At 34.1% G+C, this 18906-nt stretch overlaps 1 protein-coding gene and 1 long non-coding RNA gene across 5 annotated transcripts in view; one reads left to right on the forward strand and one right to left on the reverse strand.

The window, feature by feature from the left end:
* Nucleotides 1-18906, reverse strand: part of MCMDC2 (minichromosome maintenance domain containing 2) — a 39061-nt gene that overhangs the window by 14895 nt on the left and 5260 nt on the right. For 2 of the 4 annotated variants that reach the window (XM_015077705.3, XM_053208199.1), the window contains exons 6-13: nt 18177-18299; nt 17951-18055; nt 15330-15455; nt 12497-12734; nt 7548-7753; nt 4017-4183; nt 3349-3528; nt 387-529 (exon numbers count right to left, since the gene is read on the reverse strand). In XM_015077705.3, the coding sequence (XP_014933191.2) occupies nt 387-529; nt 3349-3528; nt 4017-4183; nt 7548-7753; nt 12497-12734; nt 15330-15455; nt 17951-18055; nt 18177-18299 (1288 nt within the window). The remainder of the gene's footprint in view (nt 1-386; nt 530-3348; nt 3529-4016; nt 4184-7547; nt 7754-12496; nt 12735-15329; nt 15456-17950; nt 18056-18176; nt 18300-18906) is intronic. The other 2 variants (XM_053208200.1, XR_003415109.2) reach the window with 2 other exon arrangements.
* On the forward strand, nt 95-18848 carry LOC128312801 (uncharacterized). The gene is made up of 3 exons (XR_008292558.1): nt 95-320; nt 1393-1513; nt 18458-18848. It is a non-coding gene; the product is annotated as an uncharacterized LOC128312801 (long non-coding RNA).

Below are 18906 nucleotides of genomic sequence, written 5' to 3' on the forward strand. Positions count from 1 at the left end.
GATGTGTCTATTAAAGTATTTTAAAAGTACACAGAATAATATACTTAAAAAGAATTTTTTCTAGGCTCAACTAAAAAATACCTAGAGTGTAAAAAAGCCACGTTAATAAAAAAATCAATCATTTGTATTTCAAATCAGTGCACTTTACTCAGACACATCTCATACAGAGATTCCAATAAAAAATAACTTAGTGAAAACATGTATTGGAGGTTCAAATGATGCAACAATAGCGATTGTTAAGTCACCTTAAATTCTTTTGAAACAAGATAAATGAGAAATCAACCAACTAGCAATTCAAGAAACAAGTGAAACATAAATAAGTAAGTTAATTAAACACATCACTTAAAAGTCAATACTGGTTTTATAGTTTTATATTGAATACCTACAAATATTTTAATGCAGATGCTGACAGTTTTGATCCACTTATAGAATCTGTTCTGATTCTGCGACTTGCTAGATAATAGCCATGGATCATTCTTTCTGCCTCCAAACTGAATTCTACATTCAAATTCTTTGCAAAAGCCAGCAGCTAAATTAAAAATGTGAAAAATTTAAGAAATTCAAACTTTGTTATAGAATATATAGTACAAAAACCCAAAGTTTGCATACTTTATTTATATCAAAGTTGATTAAATATCTGAGGCTGTCCCAAAGTCATTGAACACTTTAAATCATAGTCTTATACTTATAAATATTATTACAGTTTAGCCAGAATAATCTCTTCCTCCTTCTTAGTGCAGAAATGTTCTGTGCAATGTACTTGAATGACTATCAAGTCTTTGCTTCCAGTGGAAAAAAGGCTCACTCACCTCCTTTCTGTGGGAGAGAGGCTTCCCTCAACAGCTCATTTCCCTTTGAATAGCTTTAATTCTTTGACAATTTATTTCCTTATAACTTTCTCTCATGGGCCTTAGAGCTACTTGTTCTCCTTTTCCTTCCTTTTAAACACAAGTGAACACTAGCAATATGGAAGGCACTGTTAACTACTATGAAGGTAGGCCTTGGAGATTCCAATAAGCCTTCAACATAATGATTAGCACTATTTTTTCTGAACTTCGTGCTTTTATTCTTTCTGAGTGATTCTCAGTCCCTTAAATCCTTAATTCAGGGACATCATTTCCAGACTTTTCAACATCCTGGTTGTTTTCTGCTTTTTTCAACTCAGAATCAAAAGGAAAATTTAATCATAAGGTTGCTATTAACTATATTATATTTTAAATATAACTTTTTAAAGGATCTGTATATATCTTCTCTTCTTTATTCTCCTTACACTCCACAGTTCCCTCCAGACCTTCACAATTGGAAATTAATACCATTATAATAATATCAGTAGCCTTCTCTAGGTTCTACCATATGGAGTCACAGTAATGTGCCACCTATCTCTGTCCTCAGGAAAGGACTTGCCCCAGCTACTGGAACTGCTGTCAGCATTGGTGTCCAGTCGTCAACTTCTTCAGGGAATGCCTCAGGACAGCCCATATCAAATGACTGACTGCAGCGGAAGTGGGGGTGGGTATTGTAAAAAAGTCCCTCTGTTTCTATCCAAAGCAGGACAATTCTGGTGGGTCTCTTTTAAGTCCAGAGCTCATTGTGGGGCTATCTTTGGGCCTGCGTCAGCAGCTTGACTACCTCCTCTGCCCAATCCTGCTCCTCTTCCCTTCCACAGGTATTGATAGAAGAGCTAGAGGAGCACTCCCTAATAAACAATGGCACACTAAACTCTCAGTCAGCCTCTTGGAGAGCCCAGGCAGTGACACACTCCATCCAATCTGTTTTGTGTAATGGACAGTTTTATCTTCTGGAGAAATCATTTTCGGTGTTTCACAAGCCTAGTAAAGTCCAACTGTTCTCTATATTCTGATGAATCAGCTATAAAATCTTTGGCCGGAGCTTCAAGGCTTATTGTAAATTTGCCAAATATTAATCCCAATGACTCTACAATAAAATTTTTGCTCCAGTCAGTTATGTCTTCTCATAGTTTTCCATGTATATTCATTTCTACTTTTATATCTTTGCTCCTACTTTTAATTCTGTTTAGAATGCCCATCCTTCCTGTCATTTAAATCATACCTTTCCTTAAGGACTAAAGTCTCACCTCCTTGAAGTCTTCCCAATTCTTGCATTCTACTTGATATCTTCCTTCCTGAATTCCTAAAGTACTTATAGTTAGCACCACCCAGCTTAGCACTTAAATTGTCCCTTAATGGTTTCATATATTTTGTTTATATCTCAATTAAATGATAAACTATTTAAAGAAGAAATTTTATTTTTTTGTGAGAATATAAAAGAGTGAAATAGGTTAATATATATAAAATATTCAGTAAATACCTAATTAATAAATTCCAAGGGTTTGTTGTTGTTGTTGTTTTTCAGGGAAAAACTGGGCAAAAATTTCTCTGGGTCATTAATATATGTAGATATAGATATAGATATAGATATAGATATAGATATAGATATAGATATAGATATAGGTATAGATATAGATATAGATATAGGTATAGATATAGATATAGTACCCTATAATTCCTAGAGACTACTACTTTTTTCTTATATACTAAAACAAACAAAAAGAGCTACTTTATCATAAATATTGTTCTTTTTCTATTCTACATCAATAAACAATGTTCATAATTCAGTTTTAAGTCCACCTCACTTTTCAACCTTTTACCCATGCAATCTGACTACAAAGAAGGCAGGTATGAACAAAATTGTTAATGACTCATAGATTCCCACTCCCAATATTCCCTGCCTTTTACCTATCCTACCCAGATACTTTAACTCTAGTGTGGATAGATTTCTGAATAGTTAATATTAAAAAGGCTTCACTTGTAAATACTTGTATACCTTTAATAGCTGTAAAAATCATTATGAATTTACATCATCTACTCTCAGGTTCTCTGAACATGCTGCACATTTCCATGTCAGGACATTGAAATGGGTTAGTGAGTCATGACAGGTATTCTCTAAAGTCAGAACTCTGAAGGCATTTACATAAAGTAAATCCTTTTGAATAGTCTGTAAAATGTAAGTAACTGTATACCTATACAGCCTCTCATCATAATTTTCTATAGAAATATTCTATTGGTTTTCTTTTTATTGAGAAGTTTTAAAGCCATGTGGATAGTGGTACAAATAATTAACATTTTAATATTTATGTCTTTACACAGTTTTTAATCTAATTATAATCCTAAATATTTTCTATGCAATGTCCTTAAAATATTTAAAAGCTGAAAGGGACTTGGAATAAAATAATTCTAAATAAATAAAATTGGATGCTGAAAGTGATTTCTATTTAAATTGAGAAACCTTAGCACATGTATTCTTGGTAATCATTTCTTCTACCTCTACCTTTTCAAAATCTTCAGTTGTGAACTTCTTAGAAGCTACATAAAGGAGCTCTTCAGGATCGATGGCTTTCTTTAAAGTGTGTTGCACAGTAGAAATAAGTGGGTAGCAAGAAGATGATTCATTGCAGTTAATCAATAATCCAAACGCCTCTACAAGATTAGCTGGAATCAAACTGCAATCCTACATCAAATGAAAATGTAAAAGGCAAACATAAAACTCTGGCATTTCCACAAACACTTTAGATAATTATAAATTAAATACTGTTTATAATTATTTATATTATTAATATATGTATATTATGTTATATACCTATTATTTTTACTTCATTATTTGACATTATTAATTATTATTTAAAGTGTTTCCTGAATAGCACGGGAACTTACTATGACCAATTTTTAATGCTCTTTATTAATTTCTTACACATTATTCACTAAAGCCTACTCTACTGCCTATTCAAATAATAATTTCTAGTAAACAGACACCTGCTTTGCATGACTAAAAAAAATGAAAATTTTCAGACAATTGCACTGTTATTTAGTTCTAGTACCTGATTAAGGATAGAAATGGGTTAATAACAAAACATTAAGAACAACAAAAACATTAAGATTAAAATCTGTGATTAAATTCCATAAACAACATTCTAAAAATAAAAAATACATATATCTTACCATCCGACCAATAAGAGTGTTGGTTTTCTGCATATTTCTCTTTGAAGATGAATCCATATCAACAAAAGACCAAAAACTGCACTGAACTGGAAAAGTCATTTGTTGATTAATATCATCCCCAAACTTCTTTCCTGGGATGTATACTGTGATGCTTCTGCTTTCCACAACTAAGTAAAAAGACATTGCCCATTTGTTATTTAAATTTATTTTGGTCTATATGTCTATAAATAACTAACAAATATTATTTTTAATAAGAAATACTATTATATAGAATTTTACTGTCTAAATGTGGGACAGTAAAGACACAAGTAAATTTGGTTGTTTTATAAGATATGGCTTAATTGGAGGATCTAATAAAAAGAATAAGGCAAGAGGGGTGCCTCAGTCGGTTAAGCATTTGGCTCTTGATTTTGGCTCAGGTCATACATGGTCTCATGGTTCGTGTGTTTGAGCCCCATGGTCGGGCTCTGTACTGGCAGTGCAAAACCTGCTTGGGATTCTCTGTCTTTCTCTCTCTCTGCCTCTCTCCTGCTTGCTCTCTATCTCTCTCTCTCAAAATAAATAAGTAAACATTTATTAGACTTTTAAAAAAAACAAGGCAAGAAAAATATTTGAAAGTTTATGTGTCCCATGACTTGATGAGAACAGCAGTCCAAAGCATGTAGCTAGAATTATGGTCAGTGTCTGGGTAATATAGGCAGAGGGTTAAGACACCGGTTATATTAGTGCAGGCTTATAAAGGGGGCTGAAATTAAGCAATATTCTTTTATGTGGAAAAAAAAGGATATCTATATGAGAGTGAAAGAGAATAAGATTGATAGAGAATATAAACTACAATGACTAGGCGAAAATATATCTCAAATTCAACATGCTAAAAACCAAATTAATCATTTTTCCTTCTCAAATGGCTCTGTGTGCATTATTTGCAATTAGAGGAATCACTATCCAACTACTTAAAACCCAAACAAACAAAAAAAAATCTAGAAACAACATAGTTTCCTTTTTATCTTTCCTTCATCCCTTATAACCATTAAACCTATGGATTCAATCCTAGGATTCCATATTCCAAATATTTCTCAAATTAAACTTCTCTTTATTCATGATAAGAGAGTCTTTTCTTTATATTTATCTTTCTCTTGGGTCATAAGGTAAATACATATTTAACTCTATAGAAACTGCCAGAGCAGTTTTCAAAATGGTTGCACTATGTTATACTTTCACATACAGTATATAAGAATTCCAGTTGTTCCATATCCTTGGTAACATCTGTTTTCAGTCTTTTTAATTTTTGCCATTCTAGTAGCCAGGGCCAGTTACTTAATTTTTTTTTTAATGTTTTATTATCCAAAGTTGAGATAGAGGGAGAAAGAACGTGAGCAGGGGAGAGGCAGAGAGAGAGGGAGACACAGAATCTGAAGCAGGCTCCAGGCTCTGAGCTGTCAGCACAGAGCCTGAAGCGGGGCTTGAACTCACAAACCATGAGATCATGCCCTGGGCTGAAATCGGACACTTAACTGACTGAGCCACCCAGGCACCCCCAGGGCCAGTTGCTTAATATGTGGGGCCTAGTGTAAACTAAAAATCTGGGCTCCTTAATCAAAGTACTAATTAAGAGTACTAATATAAAAAGCTTTTTCCTTTAAAAATATTCTATTACTTATGAAATGTAATGGGACTGATGTGGAGAATTTAGAACCATTATGCTTTATTCGTAAGAATATAAAATTGCACAGCCACTGTGGAAAACAGTTTGGTGATTTCTCTTAAAGCCAAACATAGAATTACCTTATGACCCAGCAATTCCACTTTTAAGTATACACCCAAGAGGTGAAAGTAGGGACTCAAACAGATACTTGGACTCGTGTTCACAGCAACATTATTCACAATAGCCAAAAGGCAGAAACAACCTAAGTTTCTCTCAACTAATGAATGAATTTTTTTAAAAAGTGGTATATACATAAAATGGGATATGATTCAGCAATAAGAAGAAAAGAGATTCTTAAATAGACAAATTCATAAAGACAGAAAGTAGAACAGAGGTTACCAATGGCTGGAGGTACAGGGGAATAGGGTTATTGTTCAATGGGTACAGAGTTTCTGTTAGGGATTATGAAAAGTTCTGGAAATGGATAGTGGTATTAATTACATAACATTGTGAATGTACTTAATGCCACTGAATTGTACACTTAAAAATGGTTAAAATGGTACATTTTATGTTATGTGTATTTCACCATAGAGGGGAACTCCTTCAACTTGAAAAAGAACATCTACAAAAAACCTACAGCTAACTTCATATTTAATGGTAACAAAACTCAAAGCTTTCCTGCTAAGATCAGAAACAAGTCAAGGATGTCTCCTTTCACCACTGTTTTTCAGCATCAGAGCTGAAGTCCTACTTAATACACTAAGACAAGACAAGAAATCTCGCCCAATACAAATTCACATGTTAGGACAACTGAGAGAAAAATTAAAACAGTGCATTTTCATATTAAATTCCTTTCTTTATTAATACAGGTAAAATGAGAAGTGCCATTTAATATAATTTCTCAGTTCCTAAAATGTGTACAATATGATCTTAACTGTTAAGTAATTCCTTGACACTGATGAGACTATAAGTTAAACAGGTGATGGAATGCAAGCTGGTACAGCCCCTCTGGAAAACAGTATGGAGGTTTCTCAAAAAACTAAAAATAGAACTACCAAAGGACCCAGCAATTGCACTACTAGGTATTTATCCAAGGGATACAGGTATGCTGTTTCTTAAATTTTTTTTTTTAACGTTTATTTATTTTTGAGACAGAGAGAGACAGAGCATGAACAGGGGAGGGTCAGAGAGAGGGAGACACAGAATCTGAAACAGGCTCCAGGCTCCGAGCTGTCAGCACAGAGCCCGATGCGGGGCACGAACTCACGGACCGCGAGATCATGACCTGAGCCGAAGTCGGCCGCTTAACCGACTGAGCCACCCAGGTCCCCAGGTATGCTGTTTCAAAGGGACATATGCACCCCGATGTTTATAGCAGCACTATGAACAATAGCCAAAGGATGGAAAGAGCCCAAATGTCCATCGATGGATGAATGGATAAAGAAGATATGGTATATATACTCGGCAATCAAAAAGAATGAAATCTTGCCATTTGCAACTATGTGGATGGAACTGGATGGTGTTATGCTAAGTGAAATTAGAGGGAAAGACAAAAATCGTACGACTTCACTCATATGAGGACTTTAAGAGACAAAACAGATGAACATAAGGGAACGGAAACAAAAATAATATAAAAACAGGGAGGGGGACAAAACAGAAGAGACTCATAAATATGGAGAACAAACAGAGGGTTACTGGAGGGGTTTTGGGAGGGGGGGATGGGCTAAATGGGTAAGGGATTAAGGAATCTACTCCTGAAATCATTGTTGCACTATATGCTAACTAATTTGGAAGTAAATTAAAAAAAAAAAAAAGGCCAATTCATCAACAAAAATTTTTTAAAAAGTTAAACAGGTGAAAATTAATTCAAAAAAAATATTGTTTACCTGATTGAAGCTGTTCTAGTTTATCTTTTTTGTGTGAAGCCAAGTCTCCTATAAAGCAGATACCACCTTTAGCTAGCAAAGCACTGCCAGCTTGAATACTAACTGCTCCAGTTCCATACTTATTCCTGGATAGAGTAGGAAAAATTTCAGTAGAGACTGGATGACGTATGCCACGAGGCACAAGTTTTATACTAAAATTCAAAAGCCTAGGAAAAAATAAATTATTCATTACTATTATTTACTATTTGATTTTCAGAAGTCATAATGTATAACAGCTACACAATTAAATTTGATTCAGTGTTTAGTAAGGAACTTTTTCTTTTTTTGAAGACTTTATTTCTAAGTAATCTTTACACCCAACATGGGACTTGAACTCACAACCCCAAGATCAAGAGTTGCATGCTCTACCAACTGAGCCATCCAGGTACCCCACCCCTAGTGAACACTTTTGTTAGGGATAAAACCACTTTTGAGACTTGGTCCTTAATTTGGAAAGCTCACAGCCTAGCAAAGGAGACATAAACAAAAAACTAAAACACAATGTGGTAAGTACTAAAATAATATCATGAGAACATCCATATCAGAGTATTATTTCTTTCACGAAGGAAGTTAGAGAAAGGTACAAAGAGATGATATTTGATCTGGGCCTTCCTCTTTACGGATTGCTTTCTCTTGTTTATTCAGAATGTTTGCATTTAGGCTTGCCAATAGCCCATCACGACTATTCCTGCTGCCTATATATCATGGTAACTCTTGATACATCTTCTTGTTTTCTAATTTCTTTGCCAATTGCCTGAGCCTCTTAATTTCTCAAATTTAAATTCTAAGAAAGGATGATGATTATTTTAAGCTTAGCTTTCAAATCTGATGCCACAGAAATCATAGCTCATTGGTGAAATCAACTATGATGAATAGACACAGACATATAGTACAAAAGGGTGAAGTAGTATTCCTTAAATGTGGATAGGTTATGTGGGGTAATGGGTTCTATTTACATAAATGGGTTAGAAAAAAGCTTAGGGCAGAAAGCTGCCACCATGAGGCAAAAAGCACCCAAAGTTAGCTATCGAGATACTGTAATGGGAGCACTAGTAACTTGTTATATCACCTGCAGGAAATTACTTTCCATCTGGTACCAATGTACCTTAATCACAAACTCCACTTGCCCCCCAGACCCTTTGCTTCTTACACACACAAGTTAATGATTACTGTCTGATTGTTTTCTCCACGTTCATCACATGTGTAAGATCTTGTTTTCTTCACATTCCTCACATGGGTAATATCTTGTGAGCTCAATAAATACAGAGATAAAACCCCTATTTGGGGCTCTTGTCTCCTCCTGGACATTAGCCTCCCTCATATTCAATTTTGCATCCGCTCTCTTGCTGGACAAGAGAGAACTCCAGACTCATAGTCTGCAACAAAGTTGATATAAAGTTTCTAGTGTATATGCCATTCCAAGGAATTTGGATGTTGGTTTGTAAAATGGGGGAATGAGATTTAGAAAGAAACTTTTGCAAGCCTGTAGAGCAGTGTTTTTCAACCTTAGCTTACATTAAAATCACCTGGGGATATTTAAAAAATTCTAATGTCAAGCCCCAGCCCAAACCATGAAATTAGAATTCCTGGGGTGAGCCAGTCATAAATATATATATTTTTTACTTCTCCCAGGTAATTCTAATATGCAGGCAGGCTCAGAACCTAGTTATATAGAAAAATGGGCCTCAAACTTGTCTACACATTGGAATCTAATGAGGAACTTTTAAAAATACTGATAGAAGGTTATATAATGTAAGGTCAAAATACAAAAATCAATTATATTTCTATATTCACAGCAAATATTTGAAGAATGAAATTAATAAAACACTACCATTTTTAATAGTATCAATATTTTCAAATATTTAGAAATAACTTTAGCAAAATGTATGTATGACCTTTATAAAACATTGCTGAGAGAAATTAAGGGGGATTTAAATAAATGGAGATACATATAGATTAAAAGATTCAACACTGTTATGATTTAAATTCTCCCTAAAATTGATTTATAAGTTAAATGCAGTTCCAACAAAAATCTTTAATGGGCTTTTTTGGAGGGTAGGTGAGTAGTATTAACCTCTGGATTCTAAACTTTATAAGAAAATGCAGGATTCTCAACTTTCTAAGAAAATGCAAAGGACCTAAAATAATGAAAAAGAATCTTGAAAATGAAGAATAAAGTTGCACCACTTGATTCAAAACTTTACATAGAGCTACAATAATCAAGAATTATGATATTGGCATAATTATAGACAAATGGGTCAAAATAACAGAAAAGAGTTCAAATAGATTTATACCCAATTCAATTTTATACCTAGTTTATACCCACTTCAACTGATTTTCAACAATGGTACCAAAGCAGTTCAATGGGGAAGGGAATTCTTCTCAACAAATGGTATGGGAAGACTGGATAAATGCATAGAAAAAAAAAACATTAACCTTGACTCCTACCTCACACCATATACAAAAATTAATTTATGATGTATAAAAGACAATATAAAAGCTAAAACTATAATGCTTCTAGGAGAAAATATAAAAGACTATCTTCATGACCTTAGGGTAGCCAAAGATTTCTTAGATAGAATCCAGAAAACACTAAACTTAAAAAAACAATAAATTGAATTTCAACAAAACAAAAAAGTCTGCTCATCAAAGACATTTTTAAGAAAAAAATACTAGTTTTAGATTGAAAGAAAATTTTCATGGCACATATATGTGACAAAGGACATGCATCTAGAACAACCCCACTTAAAAGTGAGCAAAAGACTTGAACAGACACTTCATAAAAGAAGATATATGAGCAGCCAATAACCACATAGAAAAAAATTCAGATCAGTAGTCATCAGGGAAATGAAAATTACAACCATAATGTGATACCATTTCATATGCACCAGAATGGCTAAAGTGAGAAAAGACTGACACCACCAAGATGTTGGTGATGATAGAAACAACTGGAACCCTACGTTGTTAGTAGGAATGTAAAATGGTATAATCACTCTGGAAAACTGTTCGACAGTTTCTTATAAAGTTAAATATATACTTATCTAATGACATAGCAATTCCATTCCTAGGTATTTATGAAAGATAATGAAAACATAGATCCACAAAAAGGCCTGTAGAGGAATGTTTACAGCAGATTCATTTATAATAGTCAAAACATGCAAAACCCAATGTCCATTACTAGGAGAATGGATAAACATATTCTGCTATATTTATGTAATCTGCTGTATTTATGTAATCATAAATAATCATCAATAAAAACAATGAGCTACTGATACACACAACTGGGTCAACCTCAAATACATATAGAGTGAAAGAGACTAGTCTCAAGACAGGCATTGTATGATTCCATTTTTATGAAGTTCAAGAACAGGAAAATTGACCTTGGTTACAGAAATTATGTATGTAGATAGGAATTGATTGAAGGAACTTTCTGAGGTGATGGAAATGTTCTATATCTTACTGTGGTGGTGGTTATAGCAATATATATACTTATCAAGACTCATTGAATTATATACTTAAGATCTGATTATTTACTGATTATTTAGTTATAAATTTTAACTAAAAAATAAAAAACCTCAAATCTCTTGTACTACCCCAAATACCATAGGAAAAGTCAAAGGTTAATGACAAACAGGAAAAGGCACAAAGGCATTAATTTATAGGAGGTATCACAAATCATTTAGAAATAAGCAATAGAAAAGGTGACAATGGTCAAGGAGGTTTATAGAAAAATAATAAAAGTGTTTAACAAGCTCTTGGGGTGCCTGGGTGGCAGTCAGTTAAGCGTCTGACTCTTGAATTCAGCTCAGGTCTTGATCTTAGGGTCATGTCCTGCATTGGGCTCCACATTGAGTGTGAAGCCTACTTTAAAAAAAAGAGTTTACAAGCTCTAAATAATGCTAAAACTTTTTTTTTAATTTATTTTTAAGCAATCTCTACACCCAATGTGAGGCTTGAACTCAACCCCAAGATAAAGAGTTGCACACTCCACCAACTGAGCCAGCCAGGTGCCCCACTAAAACTTACTTCTAATTTAAAAAATGCCATTCAAAGTCAAATACCATTTTCCACCCATCAGATTTAAAAGTTTGACCATACCCAGTGTTGGTGAGGCTGTGAGGAAAGAAATACTCTCATGCTCATCAGTGGAGGATTAAATTGGTGCAATCTGTAGCAATTAGTACCACATTTACATTGAAATTTAATTAATTTGCTAAAATTAAATTTTAGCAAAACATCATCTGTCCAACAAACTTAATTTGCATTTTTAAAATTTTAAATTCTATAAATTTGTTTTTGCTTTACAAATGCATCCAGGGTATTAATACAAGAAGCTTATTCCTAGTTTTTTGAACATGTAAATAACTTTAAAAATGGTACTTGCTAGTGGGGAGCCCCAAAATGCTGAGTAGAAGCTTATTCCAAAGTTAGGGTGATAGTCCCAGAACAGTAATTTTGGTACTTTTCACAGCCTTATTTTGGCACAGTGAATCAGTATTATTGAATGGAATCTTGTAGAAAAATAAGACAATGGTTTGTTGGTTCTTGGGTGGGGGGTGGGGGGAGATTACTTTCAAATGAAAATAAAGTACAAAAGCGAATGTTGAGTTAGGGAATTGAGGAAAAGGAAAAGGAAGTCTGTGAAGGATATATTTATTTGTAAAGGTGTGAGTGGGAAAATTGGTTGAAACTTTTGAGTGGTTAAATCCTCAAAATATTGAAAGCAAATATCCAATTTATTAATTCCTGTGTTTAAAGTTTTGAACTCCATTAATAAAAGTTTATTTAAATATTTACACTGCCCAGATAATTCTAAACATTTGTCTTATAATAATGCTCATGGAAAGGATTTATGCAAATAAATGTGTGACCAATTTATAATTTGAAAACATCCATGTCACATATTTTACCTGTCTACAAGTAGAGTATCACTTGTCATGATTAAAATATCCAGGCAATCTTTCAGTTCCTTGTTACGGTCACTTGTCTGTACTAGACTCATCAGCAAACATAGCTTGAGCAAATTGTAAGTCCCAGGAGGAACAATTTGTGATGCAAAGATATTGGCAAGTATCGCTGTAAATTTCCAGCATGAGCTGGAAGTCAAAGAGAGGAGATACCTAAAATTGTCGCTTATTCCTGAAGGAACTGAAAGTAAACATATATTAAAAAGGGTTTTAAAATAAGAAAATGACATTATAGATATCTAATCCCATTTATCAAAAATATTACCAAATTGTAGCTCTTCTAGCGATGCCATATTCAAATTCTCATAATATTAAATTATGATTAAAGGTCACTCTGGTCTCTCAATTTTATCTCAGGGAATGTAATAAAATGAAGTTACCCCATGTGTCCACATAAATTGGCTGTGGGGTACATGCAAATCCCTCATTCTTCTCCTTTTAAGACCTATGTAAACCAAGCCAGATCATGGGGCACCTGTATTGCAGTGTTTGCTTCTATATGTTTGAAATAATATCATCTTTAGTGAGGGCTAACCAGCAGAAGGGGAAATTTTTGAATGTTGTTGTTAAAAGGGAAGATTTAGGGTGCCTGGGTGGCTCAGTTGATTAAGTATCCAACTCTTGGTTTTGGCTCAGGTCATGATCTCACAGTTTGCAGAGTTTAAGCCCCGTATCAGGCTCCATGCTGGCAATGCAAAGCCTGCATGGGATATTCTCTCTCTCTCTCTCTTTCCCTCTCTCTCTCTCTCTCTCTCTCTCTTCTCTGCCTTCCCCTGCTCACTCCCTCTCTCAAAACAAATAAATAAAAATACACAAAGAAAAGGGAAGATTTATTCTCCACTACTTTGAAAGCACTGCACTGTACTATACTGTAACATTCTAGATCTTTTCTACTCCCTTACTCTGTCCAGCTCCTGAAATGAGCCTTTTAATCCACTTGATCATTGAGAAGAATTGCTATGCATGCATAAACCAGTTCCTTTCTCCTAACTCTTGGGCTGCCATCATAGAGCAATGATTTCTGCTATTCATCCATGGCCATGGACCGAGGGAAGCCTACCTTAGTGTAGCTATTGCCACATTTGGGTGGTTAAATCTGCCTACTTCTGGAATGCAACATGAGAAAGCACACTTTCTCACCTACATATAAGTCCTGTTCTCCTACCAAATCAATAAATCTGGGAATACTTCACAGAAGAAAATATTTTAAATGTCACTAAAATATCTATTGTCCATTAGTGCTTTCTTTGTTCAATATTTTTATTTTTCTAAGAAGCTTTTCTCTTCAAGACAAGCAGAGGTATCTAGAATCTAATTGCATTTATTTTTATTTTTTAAATTTTTATTTATTTATTTAGATATTTATTTATTTATTTTGACAGAGAGGGCAAGCATGCACATGAGCAGGAGAGAGGCAGAGAGAGAAGGAAAGAGAGAATCCCAAGCAGGTTCCTTGCTGTCAGTACAGAGCCTGACTTGGGGCTTGATCTCACGAACTGTGGATCATGACCTGAGCCAAAATCAAAGTTGAACAGTTAACTGACTGAGCCACCCAAGCTCCACTATTTTTTTATCTTAAAGAGGGAAAGAGAACACAAATGAGTGAGACAGGCAGAGGGGGAGAGAGAATCCCAATCAGGCTCCGTGCTATCACCACAGAGCCCGGTGCTGGGTTAGATCCTATGACCCTGGGATCACGGCCTGAGGCAAAATCCTGAGTTGGATGCTCAACCAACTGAGCCACCAGGTGCCCCAAACAGATTTTATTTATTTATTTATTTACTTACTTACTTATTTTCCTTGAGAGAGAGGGGAGGGCACACACACATGCATGAGTGTGAGCAGGGGAAGGGCAGAGAGAAAAGGACAGAGAACCTTAAGCAGGTTCCATGCCCAGTGCAGAGCCTGAGGGGCCAGATCTCACAACCATGAGATCATTACCTGAGCCAAAATTGAGAGTTCATGCTTAACCGATTGAGCCATCAGGTGCCCCTAGAATCTACTTGCGTTTAACTCAACTTGGGCCTCTATTATTGCAGACGATTATCTAGTGATTCCTAAATAAATAAATAAATAAATAAACAAACAAATAAATCTAAAATCTAAAATCTAAAATCTAAATCTATTCAAGATTTAACCAGTCCTTCCTGAACATTTAAATATTTATATGCCAAGTTAAAAGAGTAGGTCTGCTCTCCTCTTTTACTTAATGCTTATTTGTGTTGGCGTTGTTAAAGGAAATTACTAGTAATAAAGGTGATATTTTGGCCCCCATCTGCCTTCTCTTTTGTCTTATTTCTTGATTGGTTCAGAACTCAGATGAGGAATAGGATGCTATTTTATTGGGTTCTTTTTCTCAGACAACAAGTTACTTAACATTGCCTTAGCTAGAAAATAAAAGGTGGGGTGAAAAACCTTTTGGTGAATCTCAAACTCCTGATATCTGGACACAATTTTCTCATTGCTAATCATGAAAAAAATCAAAATAAAGTTTAGATAAAAAAAGGAGTCCTTCCTCTGGGCAAGGGTCTACATTATCACATTTTCTCTTTCATAGCCTTTATTATCTGTAATCATCTTATTGATTAGTTTATAGGTTTATTCACTATCTACCATATGATTAAGAGAAGGAACCTTGATTGTCCTGATTACAACTATATCTCTAGAGCTTAAAAGAGTGCCCAACAATACTTACTTCCTGAAAAAATACTTATTTCCTGAACACAAGGACTTAAATTTAATTATTTTTTAAATATGATACTAATAATTTCCTTACCTTCTGGATTACAAGAAATGATACTGTTTGCCTCTATACAGACAGCAGTTTGTGAAGTTCTTACACAGGTTGGAATTCCAATAATTTTATACTCATTTCCTATATTCATTTTACTCACAGATTCATCTAAAATTATTAAACACAAAAGAAAATATGTATTCACTAAATGAAACTTGTATGTGATCAAATGGTTCAATGATCTAGAACTAGTAACAATTCAGTAGTTGAGTTAGTTGTATTTACTTTTGTTTAGTATAATATCTATATAGAGTGGCACTAATAATGTAAATTGAGGCAATTTTATTGCTAATAAATTTTGATATTTATAGGCAATGATGAATTAACTTCAAGAAGCATGAGACATAGCAATTAGATAGTCTCCTATAATACAATGAAAGGAAAAACAAGATCATTCTATTTAAGATGAAATATCTTTGCATTAAATGACAAGAAATGTTAATAAAAATGATCTTATAAGTAATAATTTAATTTGGGAAGAAAATAATTTTAAAAGGTTTATTTCACCATCTATGATACAGGCAAGGTATGTTACATACATCATTTAATTATAAAATGTTAGATATTATTATTCCACTTTGTATATAAAGAAACTGAGAAATTAAGTGATTTGCAGAAGGCATTTACTAAATGGTAAGTAGCAGAACTGAAATTCACATCTAGGTCTGCTTATCTCCTTGCACTATGCTAGGTTTCCTTCTCATACCTACAGATTGTGCAATGCTTTTGCACAAATTCAAAATTTATCTTACAAACATACACTAAAAATCTTGATCCTCCATTAAACGGAAGTTGGGTGGTTATAAAGCTATGAAAAAAAGGACTTATAAGGAGGAACAAGATTAGCTTCTCTCTGTGAAGATCAAACATTGATCTTCTCCATCATTTTTTTTCTCCTCTCTCTCTTACTCTCTCTACCCTTTTGGTGGGGGGGGGGGGAGTTTCAGAGAGCATATTGGTGTACCCTGTAGACTGGAAGGGAAGAATCAGGCTTGAAAATTGGGAAAATAAAAACTGCAAACCAACCAACCAAACCAAACCAAACAACCAACCCAAAAAAACAAAAACAAAAACAAAACCAACTAACTGAAGGATACAGAATGAATTACAAGGGGAAAATAAAAGCAAACAATTTTTCAACTGTTCCATGGAATCATAGAGTTTGGTAGATGTATCCTGAGGTCAAGGAAAGGTCATGAGAAAAGCAAGGAGATCAGGAAGTCTTGGTATTTCTTCTAATATCAACCCCAAAAGGCCTGTTGTTATTAATTTAATCTCTAAAAATTCATTTAGGTTCCATGAAAGAGTTTATCTAAAGAAAGGGTTTTCTACTAAAATATAAGTTGGATAGCCACTTATATTTATACACTGTATGGTTTGTATATGGTATTTAACAGAATTAAGTAGATAAAAGCATAGACTTTGAAGCTGGAAGGCTGGAATTTGAATCATGGCTCTGCCATGTACCAGCTATATGACTCTGGATAAGTAACTTCTCTGTGCCTCAGTTTCCAAATTGTAAAATTGAGATAACAATAGAACTTACTTGATAGGGTTACAACTAAATGAGTTAAAATATGTAACAGTGCCTGGCACACAGTAACTGCTATATAAAAATGAACCATTATCATCTGGGCTTACATACCTGCTTCATCCTTGTCAGGCCATGGTGGAAAGAGTTCTTGTTTGAGTCTCTACTTTCCTAACTCTTGAGTTTCCTATACACGGTTGACATCTAAGCTCTCTCTTTCCAAACAGTTTAATTCCTCAAATTTCAACCCAAGAAAGGAGGCTGAGCCTCACCCTCATTTTCACTTGTTCTGGCTTTTCAGTGAAGAGCCATCTCTTTCCTGGGTGACTGACACTGATGATTTTCTCCATGGCAGACTCAGTCTACTCACAGGTCTCTACTCATGAAGTTCTCAACAATTAATCATATGTCACTGCTTATTCATTATTTTTAAGTTTATTTATTTATTTTTGAAAGAGAGAGAGAGGAAGGGGTAGAGAAAGAATCTGAAGCAGGCTCCACAATGTCAATGCTGAGCCAAAGTGGGGCTCAAACTCACAAACTATAAGATCATGATCTGAGTCGAAGTCAGATGCTTAACTGACTGAGCCACCCAGGCACCCTCATTCATTTTTAAACAAATATTTATTAAGTTTTTACTATGTGCAGTAAAAAAAAAATAACAAAAAACAAAAAACTATGTCCTTACCTTCATGAAGTTTACATTCTAAAAGAACCCCAATATTTACATAAGACACAACATAGAATAATGGGAGGTCTTTACCATAAGTAATTGTGTCCCTGAGACTTAGCACAGTGCCTGGGACATAGAAGGTGCTAATATCTTTTTAAGTAAATAATGTATGAATCAATGAATAATTAATATATTAGCAAAATATAACTCTTTAAAACACTCTCAAAAAGACCTATGATTCTTAAGCTATAGAAGTACCAATTTATAAGTCATAAACAATAGTCATAAACATAAAATAGTCATAAACAAACATAAATATAATAAATATAAACAATAGTCATAAACAACAGTCTTACATTTTTTAGCAATTTGCTTTTAGATCACACAAAACTTACTTACCCCTTAGAAAAATTGTAAGAGATTGAAACCTAAATGGCTGGTTATTGGAATATCCTTGAAAAGCATGAAGTGCCTTTGCTGTGATTATTTCAACTATCTGTTTATCTTAAGGCAAATAGCAAAAAAAAGAATTAGGTATTTGAATACACATTCTATTTAATTTCCACATTAAGATATAAAACACTATTTTAAAACTTATAATTGCAAAATGTAAATGCATTTTTACCACCAAGTACTCTAAATTTTCTGTCTTCTTGAAGTGAAGATGAACACAGATTACACAAAAAGTCATTTCTTACTGTTGCAGATTCAGTAGCACCAGGCACATGCACTCTTATATATTCAAATCCTAAAAGTAAACAAAGGAAAGCTAAATTTACTTTTAGATTTAGCTATCCATTTTCAATCCTTTAAAATTAATCTAACTCAAAGTATAATTAACTCAATTTTGCACATGGGTTCCTGAGAAATTCAATTAACATTTATTGCATGGCTCTTTCTTGGCAGGTACTGTGTTAAGGCACTGGTGATATGGATACATAAACACACAGTTTCAAAAGGCAGCAATAAGAAACAGATAATTTCAATATGTGGTTTTCATTTGGACTGTCCAGAGAGAAGAGAGAATGGCATCCAACCCAATCATAAGTGGAGATGAATGGAAAAGATGTCCTGAGAAGGACTGAACTGAAGTTAAGGCAAAGGTCTGAGAGAGGACACTACATGGAGAGGAAACAGCATGAACAAACAGTCATAAAACAATGTGTGAAAACAAGTACTTCAGTAATCCAAGAGCACTGTTAAACTGTGGGAAAAAAGAGGGGAAGAGAGAATGTACTTCAAGATCATGCAAAATAAACGTACAAACATAAGACAACAAGTTTTATTCCATTCTTTCTACTCTATGAATGTTTCATAACTAATGATAAACCTGATTTAGGATTAAACAATAATTG

Source organism: Acinonyx jubatus, chromosome F2 (genome assembly GCF_027475565.1).
Source record: "Acinonyx jubatus isolate Ajub_Pintada_27869175 chromosome F2, VMU_Ajub_asm_v1.0, whole genome shotgun sequence".
Classification (NCBI taxonomy): domain Eukaryota; kingdom Metazoa; phylum Chordata; class Mammalia; order Carnivora; family Felidae; genus Acinonyx; species Acinonyx jubatus.